We start from the raw sequence: 11,540 nt of genomic DNA, 5'->3' as shown, positions 1-11,540 counted from the left end.
AAACACGTACCACACTTGTGGCATACCACATTCACCATATGGTGTGATTGGTAAGATTTTCAAACATTTTAATCAGGTGTTTTTATACTGGATCAAAATGTTTTTTTGTTTTTTTTAAGTCTTTGTTTTCATTCATGACTCAAACAAACGAACGTGAGGTTTCATCTGAACTGAAATTCATATTACCCTCATATAACACAACAAATAGGATTTAGGGTGGTGTTCTTTAAAACTGATTGTTTGATTCAAGCCAGTCCTACAAGTTTATATTAAATACAATGTTACACAGATTTACAGTTCACATACTTTATTTATTATTTCACTCAAATAGGTTTAATTATCATGGTATTAAACATAATATTACACAGGGATGTCCTTTTCCCCCAAAGCTCATTGTTGTTCACTTCAAAACCAGTTCAAAGCCTTTCTGTTTGTGTGGCTGAGTGACCACTCAGTTCTTCTGTAGTGCCCTGTGATCCAGTAGATGTACAATGATTGTGTAGACAAGGGTGAACTCGCTGGGCATACTAAGATAGTGTATTCAGTCCAGTCAGTAGTGCCATTCTCACATGGCTCATTGGCTCAGTTGGCAGCATTGGGTGGCCCCTCAGGTATGAGAGACATGAAGAACGTGACGATAAAAGACCAAGTCGTAGAGAGAAAGCCAGCATGGGGAATACCATTGGGATCCTCCAGTCCTTCCTCTCCACTGTCCCCATCATCGTCCCCCAAGCCTTCATCCATCACCCGCTCCTGTGTAGGCCAAACATGGCAACACGTAAATTAGTCATCACACAGAAACTGGAATACTGGATAAATGTTTTCCTCTAACATTTCCAACAAACTCTTTCCATCAAAGACATATTTGCTACACGCACGCATTACATAAATAATTCATCACTGCTATTACAAATTAAATTACTGTATAATTCAAGGAGTTCTCTGTCCTGGGATGCCTTTGGTTGAGTTTAACAATTCCTCGTCACTTTAACCTTTAGTTTACGGTCAGAGGTCAATAATGACCTACCATCTCTTGGAGGTCATGATGAAGGTCCGCCTCCATCTCATCCTGTTGGGGCCCATATCCATGGTTCTGAAATTCATTCTCCGGGTTAAAAGGGAACCATCCTGCTTGGTGCCTAACGTAAATACAGAAATAGCCATTGACAAAACCTGTGATCCATAATGGGTGACTGTTCACAACACATTTGTTGGGTCAAAGATCCAAGAAGACCCAGATAGAAAGGTATAGGGTTAATATAAAGGATTCAGAACAATCTCATTTTCAATTTACAGTCTCGCCTGGTCCCAGAGCTGTATAGCTAATGCTATGGATATTGGCAAGACAGCACATACAGATCTGGGTCCAGTCTAGTATTTCACTTAGCAGGGACACATAGTATTAAGTTGAGAGGGTGCAGGGGAATACTCACAGATATAGCAACAACATGGCGCCCATCACCATGACAAAGCGGCTAAAGGAGGAGTAGAAGTAGACTATGCTGAGCAAGATGGCGATGCGTGACACCGTGTACACCCAGTCCAGCCAATCACGGTTCTGCTCTTCTTCATTTAGATGCACCTCTCCTCCCTGGGCATTCATCTGGATGTCAGGCTCGCCACGGCGCTCCTCCAGGGGAGGTGGGTTCAGAGGATCTGATTGACCGGGCTGGGTCGAGAGCAGGTCAGTCCTAAAGTGGTGAGATGAGGCAGCCAACATCTGACTGAAGGGCAAGAGAGACAGAGAAAAGAGAGAGAAATGGATGTAAAGAGAAACTAATCAGCGACAGATTTCATGAGAATATTCTAAAATCTGCATAAAAACGATATGTACATTTTCCCACCAGAGATAATTCCATCAAATGGACTTGTTGCGGATAAAAGGTTGTGCATGATGACAGTGCGAATAAACATTTATTTTGCGGTTGAATTCCATTGTACCGTATAAAAGATAAATGGGTTTCCATCGCTTGGTAGCCTAATAAACTGCACGATTTCCGGAGACGTTGTCACGACCGTCGTATGAATAATTGGACCAAGGCGCAGTGAGAGTAGAGTTCCACATTTTAATGATAGTGAAACTTCCAAAACAACAACTAACATAACAATCGTGAAATACGTAGAGCACATAGGCACTCACACAAAACAATATCCCCCATAGCAGGAGGGAAAAAAGGACACAATAAGTATGATCCCCAATTAGAGTTAACGATTATCAGCTTCTTCCAATTGGGAACCATACACACACACCAACATAGAAATATAATACCTAGAAACCCCCCTAGTCACACCCTGACCAATTACACCATAGAGAGCCCTCTGCGTGACAGACGTAGTGGGAGGACTACACACCATATCATTGCGTGACTTCAAGTTTACTTCGATATGATAGTTATTATATAAACTTTTGCACATAAAGGTATTTCCATCACCATTTCTCACATAATTATTTTAAAGACACAAAAAGATCCCGCCATGCTGAAAAAACACATTTTCTGTAAACAATTATGAAATTGTGGTCATTTTGTTTTCTTCCATCAGCCCTGTCTTGACTTTTTTTCACACGTCAATTCATACTGAAAGTCAGATAATTGTGATTGAATCTCAATGATCGCATATCTCAGCAAGGGTAATTGAGCATATTGTCCAACAGTTGTTGTGAGACAGCAGACTTACTAGTGCATGTAGTATTGCCGGGCGTACACCTGCTGCCACCACAGCAGCGTCATGGGATTGTACTGTATGCCAGGGTAGGCTGGCATGTTGTTGGTAGGGCTTTGCTGTGGAGAGAACTGGTTCCACATGTAGCTGCAATAGAAGTACACAACTACGGGTAAACAGTTCGGCATTACCTGTAGAACAATTAACACATACAAACACAAATCTATTAGGAAGTGAGAGCTCTCAACAGTACTACACCTCTTGGAATATCATAACATGTGGCCAGAACTAACAGTGTTATAATTGAGAGGTTGGTGTATAAGGGCTTACGCTTGCATTAAGGCAGGGTGTGCTGCATGGTTAGGGGCGGGGCCTGTGTGATGTCTCAGCCCGTCAGAGCGCTCTCCAGTGGAGGTTGATTGGCCATCTTGGCTATGGGAGGAGAGACGGGGGCTCTGACCCGTCTGAACAAACCAATCAAGAAGTTGATTATTTTACTTCTCTGACTCCACTTAAAAAACTTCAGTAGCTGTGTGGATTTACAACAGAGAGTAGGCCTAGGTTAGCCTTGTCCCAGATCTGTTTGTGCTCTTGCCAACTCCATAGCTCATTGACAAGCCATTTTTTGGCATGGTAATGAGTGACAAGGAGTTGGCATGATGGCACAAACAGACTACAGCTAGTCCTAGGTGTGCTGGGATGATGAAATTAGTGGCAATGAACAGAGCAGTAGAATAGGTGTTGCATGCATAAGGGTAACTCACTGTGAAGCCAGTAGAGGGGACTCCAGGGGCCTTGTTACTGTGGCTGATGTGGAGCTTGGGGGACCCAGGAGGGGTGCGAGATGCACACACCAGGTGGACCACGTGGTACTCATCCTGCTGTAAGAGTCATCCGTGGCCATTAGCAAGGACAGCCACACTATTGCATTGACAAAGTACAATCAGAGGAATCAGCTTGACTTTAAGAATGAGATCTAGGATGAATGCATACATTGCTGTAATCTCTGATCAGAATATCTATGTCAAGATGAAAGATAAATGAATGCAGCAGACAGACCTTTCTGAGCACATCTTTCAGTATTAAGTGATCCAAGAGGAGCTTCCCAGAATACACCAGCCTCTGGTCTTTGAAGCTCTACAATAAAAATCAGACAGTTGAGAACATAGTAAGCATTTCATTGTAAGGCTGTAGTCGGAGTACGTGAGAAATAAACGTGGATTTGATTTGATAGACCAGATTTATTATCTGACCCTGCTGGTCATGTATGACAGTTTTGAAAAACGATCTGGCCTTAATGGCCACATCTACTCTTTAAATCTCTAGTCAGAAGAGGACTGGCCACCCATCGGATCCTGGTTCCTCTATAGGTTTCTTCCTAGGTTCCTGCCTTGTATCAAGTTTTTCTTAGCCACTGTGCTTCGGTCTCTACATTGCTTGCTCTTTGGGGTTTTAGGCTGGGCACCTGTAAAGCACCTTGTGACAACTTCTGTTGTAAAAAGGGCTTTATAAAATATATTTGATGCATTGATTTGATAACCCCTGAAAACAGGGGTTTTCCTTTCGCTTTCCTTCACTTTGGGTCCAGAGAAGATTCCCTTTCACTTTCTTATAATTCATAAGAACATGTAAGTAGTAGTGATTGAAGTAACTAGAATAGCTTAGACTCAGCTCCCAGACTGTGACGGAAGAGACTTGGAAGGATGGCAACGCGAGACTAGTCTTACATGCTGACCACACCGCTCACGTTCCGTGCACTGCAAAATAAATATACACATACATGTTATTCAGTCATTTCATCCAAACAGCTTGAGCGGCTGCATAGCCAGGCACTAAAATAGAACTTGGTTCGATTTTTGACACTTGATGCACTGGAAAGATGAACTAAGGTCCACACTCCAGTCCAGTTGGTGGTGATAATGCACTTTAAAGTTGGTTGCCAACCGCCATATAAAGTCCACAGAAGAAAAAGAATGAAGGAGGAGTGATTACTAGAAACCAACCAGTTTTCCCCTTTTATCTGTGGATTCATTGTCAGAGTAGAGAACACATGATTTTGTGTGACTCATGAGTCAATATTCTACAAAGAAGAAGAGGACCTTGTTCCTTTCAGGTAAAAGAACAACCCAATGTTTATATCTCAGGTCAAATTAGCTAGCAACAGCGCTCAAGGTCTCCGCTAGGTAAAGCCCAGCCTTGTCTCAGCTCACTGGCCACCATAGCAGCACCCATCCGTAGCACACGCTCCAGCAGGTATATCTCAATGGTCACTTCCAAAGCCAATTCTTCCTTTGGCGGCGTCTCCTTCCAGTTTTCTGCTGCCAATGACTGGAACGAACTGCAAAAATCTCTGAAGCTGGAGACTCTTACCTCCCTCACTAGCTTTAAGAACCAGCTGTCAGAGTAGCTCACAGATCACTGCACCTGTACATAGCTAATCTGTAAATAGCCCATCCAAATCTACCTCATCCTCATACTGTATTTATTTATTTATCTTGCTCCTTTGCACCCCAGTATCTCAACTTGCACATTCATCTTCTGCACATCCTACCATTCCAGTGTTGAATTGCTATATTGTAATGACTTTGCTACCATGGCCTATGTATTGCCTTTACCTCTCTTATCCTACCTCATTTGCACATGCTGTATATAGATGTTTCTGCTGTATTATTGATTGTATGTTTATTCCATGTGTAACTCTGTTGTTGTATGTGTCGAACTGCTTTGCTTTTTCTTGGCCAGGTCACAGTTGCAAATGAGAACTTGTTCTCAACTAGCCTACCTGGTTACATCAATAAAAGGTGAAATAAATAAAAAAATAAAAAAATACAAATAACATGCCTACAACTTTAAAGATGCAAAATATATTTTGTGTGTGAAACAAACAGAAAACTTGAGCATGCATAAATATTCAAACCCCAAAGTAAATACATTGTAGAGCCACATTTTGCAGCCATTACAGCTGCAAGTCTCTTGGGGTATGTCTCTATAAGCTTGGCACATCTAGCCACTGGGATATTTGCCCATTCTTCAAGGCAAAACTGCTCCAGCTCCTTCAAGTTGGATGAGTTCCGCTGGTGTACAGCAATCTTTAAGTTATACCATAGATTCTCAATTGGATTGAGGTCTGGGCTTTGACTAGGCCATTCCAAGACATTTAAATGTTTCCCCTTAAACCACTCGAGTGTTGCTTTAGCAGTATGCTTAGGGTCATTGTCCTGCTGGAAGGTAAACCTCCGTCCCAGTCTCAAATCTCTGGAAGACTGAAACAGGTTTCCCTCAAGAATTTCCTTGTATTTAGCACCATCCATCATTCCTTCAATTCTGACCAGTTTCCCAGTTCCTTCGTATGAAAAACATCCCCACACCATGATGCTGCCACCACCATGCTTCACCTTGGTGATGGTGTTCTCTGCGTGATGAGATGTGTTGCGTTTGCGCCAGACATATAGTTTTCCATGATGGCCTAAAACCTCAATTTTAGTCTCATCTGACCAGAGTACCTTCTTCCATATGTTTGGGGAGTCTCCCACATGCCTTTTGGCGAACATCAAACGTGTTTCCTTATTTTTTTCTTTAAGCAATGGCTTTTTTCTGGCCACACTTCCGTAAAGCTCAGCTCTGTGGATTGTACAGATTAAAGTGGTCCTATGAACAGATACTCCAATCTACGCTGTGGAGTTTTGCAGCTCCTTCAGGGTTATCCTTGGTCTCTTTGTTGCCTCGGAATAATGCCCTGCTTGCCTGGTCCGTGAGTTTGTGGGCGGCCCGATCTTGGCAGGTTTGTTGTGGTGCCATATTCTTTCCATTTTTTAATAACGGATTTAATGGTGCTCCGTGGGATGTTTTTTATATCCCAACCCTGATCTGTACTTCTCCACAACTTTGTCCCTGACTTGTTTGGAGAGCTCCTTGGTCTGCTAAATGACTTAAATGTAAATGTAAATGTAAATGTCTTCATGGTGACGCTTGCTTGGTGGTGTTACAGACTCTGGGGCCTTTCAGAACAGGTGTGTATATATATATATAGATCATGAGATCATGTGACACTTAGATTGCACACCGATGGACTTTAATTAACTAATTATGTGACTTCTGAAGGTAATTGGTTGCACCAGATCTTATTTTAGGGGCTTCATAGCAAATGGGGTGAATACATATGCAGCACCAATTTTCTGGGTTTTTTAAAAGAATTTTTGGAAGCAAGTAATTCTTTTCACTCTACCAATTTGGACTATTTTGTGTATGTCCATTACATGAAATCCAAATAAAAAACGATATAAATTACAGGTTGTAATGCAACAATATAGGGAAAATGCCAGGGGGATGAATACTTTTGCAAGGCACTGTATGTGACATGTTAAGCACATTTTTACTCCTGAATTTATTTGCCATAAAGGGGTTGAATACTTCTTGACTCAAGACATTTCAGCTTTTCATTAGTAATGTTTTTGCTCAACATAATTCCACTTTGACATTATGGGGTATTGTGTGTAGGCCAGTGACAAATCTCAATGTAATCCATTTTAAATTCAGGCTGTAACACAAAATGTGGAAAAATAACAGGTTTGAATACTGAAGGCACTGTACAGTTTAGTTAATCGGATTGACAGGATTTAGGAAACCAAGGATTAGGCTAGACGTATTAGGGCAATGACAGCATCAGTGGTAGCGAGACATTTGAGTTTACATTGACATTCTTGTGACGTCAGTGCTACAGTAAATCTTTTCAACAGACTGTTTTTGTTAAGACTCCGTCACCTGGTTAATACTATTATGGTAAACAGTAATGAGATCGATGACATGAACCAGAGAAGTTGGAGAACACACAACAGACTGAGATTACTAGACAAAAGAGTGCTGTTAAGTGCTCAGTGTTTACAATGATTACTGAGCAGGAACCGTTATTAAATCAGATTATAGGGGAGAATAAAGTAATCGCAGGGCCCTTATTCCAGCCTGACGTCAAATCTACACTTTCAAGCCAAGAACATGTACAAATATATGCTTAGCACAACCTTTTATTCATTGCTTTCTCCTCTTCCAGCCTCTCTTTTCCCGTAGAGTAGTTTGCTAAGGTGTGGTTTGACATTCTTTCAGATGCGGTTACGGGTTATAAAGTCTCATTCCCACAGGTAATAGGTTTTCACATCACTGACATTAAGCTATGCATTTCAGTAATATGACATGACTTCAAAAGTGTTGGCCTACATATAAGCAGATGTATTTCCAGGTTAGGAAATCATCACTGTGTAGCAAAAAGCAATTACTGGGGTACACAGGATGTTGGTGCAGAACATGTGAAGCTATAAAAATGCAATTATTGTCTACATTAGTTTGCCACGTTTATTTTGTTAGACACCTTGAAGCATACTTTTAAATTATTATGTGAGCTAAACATACAAATATTTTTAGAATGTACTAATGTTACTGTCCCCACTACAATTATTTATTAATTAAATAAATACATGTCATTTTGGCCTTGAATCATTTCATTGAAACATGTGGACTGCTTCTTCTGTGGAGTGCCAATATGGCCGACCGGTGGCTTCGAAGCCTCTCATTGGTCAATACATAGCATCAGCAATCCAGGGTTTATATACAATGCATTCGGAAAGTATTCATACCACTTTACTTTTTCCACATTTTGTTACGTTACAGCCTTGTTCTAAAATTGATTCAATTACTTTTTTCATCAATCTGCACACAATACAAAACAACACAAAACACAAAACAACACAAAACAAAAACAGGCTCTACATTTTTGTAAAAGTATATAAAATAAAATAAATACCTTATTTACATAAGTATTCAGACCAATTGCTATGAGACTCTAAATTGAGCTCAGGTGCATCCTGTTTCCATTGATCATCTTTGAGATGTTTCTACAAACTGATTGGAGTCCACCTGTGGTAAATTCAATTGATTGGACCTGATTTGGAAAAGGCACACGCCTGTCTATATAAGATCCCACAGTTGACAGTGCATGTCAGAGCAAAATCCAAGCCATGAGGTCGAAAGAACTGTCTCGGAGCTCTACGGATAGGATCGTGTTGAGGCACAGATCTGGGGAAGGGTACCAAAAAATGTCAGCAGCATTGAAGGTCCCCAAGAACACAGTGGCCTCCATCATTCTTAAATGGAAGATGTTTGGAACCACCAAGACTCTTCTTAGAGCTGGCCGCCCGGACAAACTGAGCAATCGGGGGAGAAGGGCCACTTGGTCTGGGAGGTGACCAAGAACCTGAATGTCACTCTGACAGAGTTCCTCTGTGGAGATGGGAGAACTTTCCAGAAGGACAACCATCCCTGCAGCCCTCCACCAATCAGGCCTTTATGGGAGAGTGGCCAGGCGGAAGGCACTCCTTAGTAATAGGCACATAACAGCCCGCCTGGAGTTTGCCAAAAGGCACCTAAAAGACTAACCATGAGAAACAAGATTCTCTGGTCTGATGAAACCAAGATTGAACTCTTTGACCTGAATGCCAAGTGTCACGTCTGGAGGAACCTGTTTTTGCATTGTCATTGTCATTATGTGTTATTGTGTGTAGATTGATGAGTGCTGCAGAGATGGAAAAAAATATATAATCAAATTTTAGAATAAGGCTGTAACGTAACAAAATGTGTAAAAAGTCTAGGGGTCTGAATACATTCCAAAAGCACTGTACATCATTGATCTGAACAGACCTCAATCTCACTGTACGTAAGCCAGAGCCTACTCACCGGTTTACTGGGATATACTTGTGAGATATGGGTTTTCAGTTTCTCCACTGTCCAGTTCAGGAAGCAGTTGATTGTCTGGTCATCATACTTCTGGTTGGGTGCCTTGATGAGGAGGATAACAGGACTGTCGGCAACACCCTGGTCCATGTTTTAATCCATCAGTGAGTGTCCTCTTGGATTCTTATGGTGCCTTGCACATATCCCAGATATGTTGTGCTGGAACAACAGAACGGTCTCTTCCAATGCGGAGGACTACTAAATATGACAAATCTCCAGCTGCAAGATGTAACGTTAGCTAATACTGGGGCACAACATTGAAACCTAGAAAAAAAGATGAAAGCCACATTGTTTGGACAAGTTTACCCTGTTATGCAAGTGAAGTCAAATGGACTTAGACCGACTAAATCCCTAGCTAGTTAGCTATCTATGGTTTGTCAGAACAGAGTGGCAGGTATAATGAGGATCACCTCTGATAATGCTTAACGTTACTTGAGAACACAGATGTACCTTTTAAGTTATGACATTGACAAAGTACTAACTACTGTAGGCTTGTCAATCAGGTAAACTGAGTGTTAGCACATATAGCTAGCTAGCAACCAGCCTATGGTACCAGCAGAAGTTTCAGCGCTAACGCTGGCTAGCTAACAGTTATCTTAGGTTATCCTAAATGTTGGTAAAGCAGATGACGATGAACAGTCTCTCGCAATATAAGGCCGATAAAATATATTTACCCACCTTGGCTTCCTGCGACTGAACTTTAACTTGATCACCTTTAATTAAAGATCAGTTACAAATCCTTGAATATAATCTAAATATCCGACGTGTTGTTGTTGGTCTGCTAGCTAGCTGCTAGCTAAAGGAAGTAGAAATACATTATCGTGTCTAAAACAGCTGTTCTGCCCACATTCGGAATTCGTATAATCGAATCGCGTGAAACGAGTCTGAAAAACGGTAGTACATTTCGTTATATGCTTGTTATATGCTCGCTGTATTACATTTATACTAAACAAAAATCAAAAATATATAATATTTTACTGAGTTAGTTACTGAGTTACAGGGGGGGGGGGTCATAACCTGGAGGGGTGTCTGGTGGTCCTCACTGAGAATGTTTTTGTGCATCGAAAACTTATTTCCTGCATTTTCACACAATCCTATATGCTGTCTCTATTTAGAACAAAAAGTAATCAAAAATGCCCACTGTCATAGAGCTAAGTAAGATATGATCATGAAATATGTTTAAGTGGTTAATAAGACTGAACTAGATCAGAGGTAATGAAATAATAAATATTGTGTTACACCTTTAATAGCCTAACAAATGAACAACTCTTGAAAAATACAGACTTTTGATTGTCTTTATTAAGAATTTCAGCCAGACCAACCAGCCAGCCTGAGCCGCCTGCACACCTGACCCCCACTAGTCAATAACTCAACAACAACACAAGTTCCTTCCTAGTTCCCACAGATATTTTTTTAGTTCCCAAGGTTTAAAAAATGTATATATAAAAAATATAAAAAACACATACACCTCAATTATACATTAACACACAGAAACAGCAAATCCTCCATATAATTAATCTCATAGGCCTAATAGTACTGTCGAGCTCTTTTTACTTGTACATGTAACGGATGTGAAGCGGCTAGTTTAGTTAGCGGTGCGCGCTAAATAGCGTTTCAATCGGTGACGTCACTTGGTGAGACCTTGAAGTAGTAGTTCCCCTTGCTCTGCAAGGGCCGCGGCTTTTGTGTAGCGATGGGTAACGATGCTTCGTGGGTGACTGTTGTGGATGTGTGCAGAGAGTCCCTGGTTCGCGCCCGGGTATGGGCGAGGGGACAGTCTAAAGTAATACTGTTACATACACAATATAGTTGGGTCGCCCAGTCCTGTCCCTAGGGGTCCACCACCCTGCAGCACCCCAACCCAACACAGCCCACTCAGCTTTAGGATCTTAGTGAACATTCATTATTGGTTTCGGGTGTGTTAGGCCGAGGCCAGAGTGAAAACCCACAGAACGGCAGACCCCAGGGCCAGGACTGAGCAGCCCAGCAGCTAGGGATTTCCTAAATAGGCATCTCCCCTGACGTGGGCATGTTTTCAATACAGACTCCTTTGGTCGTACTGTATTCCATAGAAGGCATCCAGAATTTATGAATGTTGC

The 11,540-nt window shown here is 41.5% G+C and overlaps 1 protein-coding gene across 2 annotated transcripts; it reads right to left on the bottom strand.

Moving 5' to 3' along the window:
* Window positions 1-290: 290 nt before the first annotated feature.
* LOC124013194 (homocysteine-responsive endoplasmic reticulum-resident ubiquitin-like domain member 2 protein) lies at window positions 291-10,425 on the bottom strand. 2 transcript variants are annotated; one of them, XM_046327423.1, is made up of 9 exons: window positions 10,120-10,425; window positions 9,385-9,705; window positions 3,721-3,798; window positions 3,426-3,542; window positions 2,992-3,125; window positions 2,677-2,808; window positions 1,434-1,724; window positions 1,028-1,093; window positions 291-753 (listed from the first exon to the last, which is right to left on the bottom strand). In XM_046327423.1, the coding sequence occupies exons 2-9, from the start codon at window positions 9,529-9,531 to the stop codon at window positions 744-746; spliced, it is 975 nt and encodes a 324-aa protein (XP_046183379.1). In that variant the 5' UTR covers window positions 9,532-9,705; window positions 10,120-10,425; the 3' UTR covers window positions 291-743. The 2 variants fall into 2 exon arrangements, with proteins under 2 accessions (XP_046183379.1, XP_046183378.1); XM_046327422.1 differs by having other exon boundaries at window positions 1,028-1,139; window positions 10,120-10,416.
* Window positions 10,426-11,540: the final 1,115 nt, after the last annotated feature.

Source organism: Oncorhynchus gorbuscha, linkage group LG24 (assembly GCF_021184085.1).
Source record: "Oncorhynchus gorbuscha isolate QuinsamMale2020 ecotype Even-year linkage group LG24, OgorEven_v1.0, whole genome shotgun sequence".
NCBI classification, from domain to species: Eukaryota; Metazoa; Chordata; class Actinopteri; order Salmoniformes; family Salmonidae; genus Oncorhynchus; species Oncorhynchus gorbuscha.
The sequence above is the reverse complement of the archived record's forward strand: the minus strand, read 5'-3'. Positions and strand labels throughout refer to the sequence as shown.

Coding starts and splice junctions, on each gene's coding strand:
- LOC124013194 (XM_046327422.1), bottom strand. CDS start 9,531: ATGGACCAGGGTGTTGCCGACAGTCCTGTTATCCTCCTCATCAAGGCA. Junction 2,809..2,991: donor CACCCTGCCTTAATGCAAGC/GTAAGCCCTTAT, acceptor CTTCTATTGCAG/CTACATGTGGAACCAGTTCT. Junction 1,725..2,676: donor CGGCAATACTACATGCACTA/GTAAGTCTGCTG, acceptor CTTGCCCTTCAG/TCAGATGTTGGCTGCCTCAT.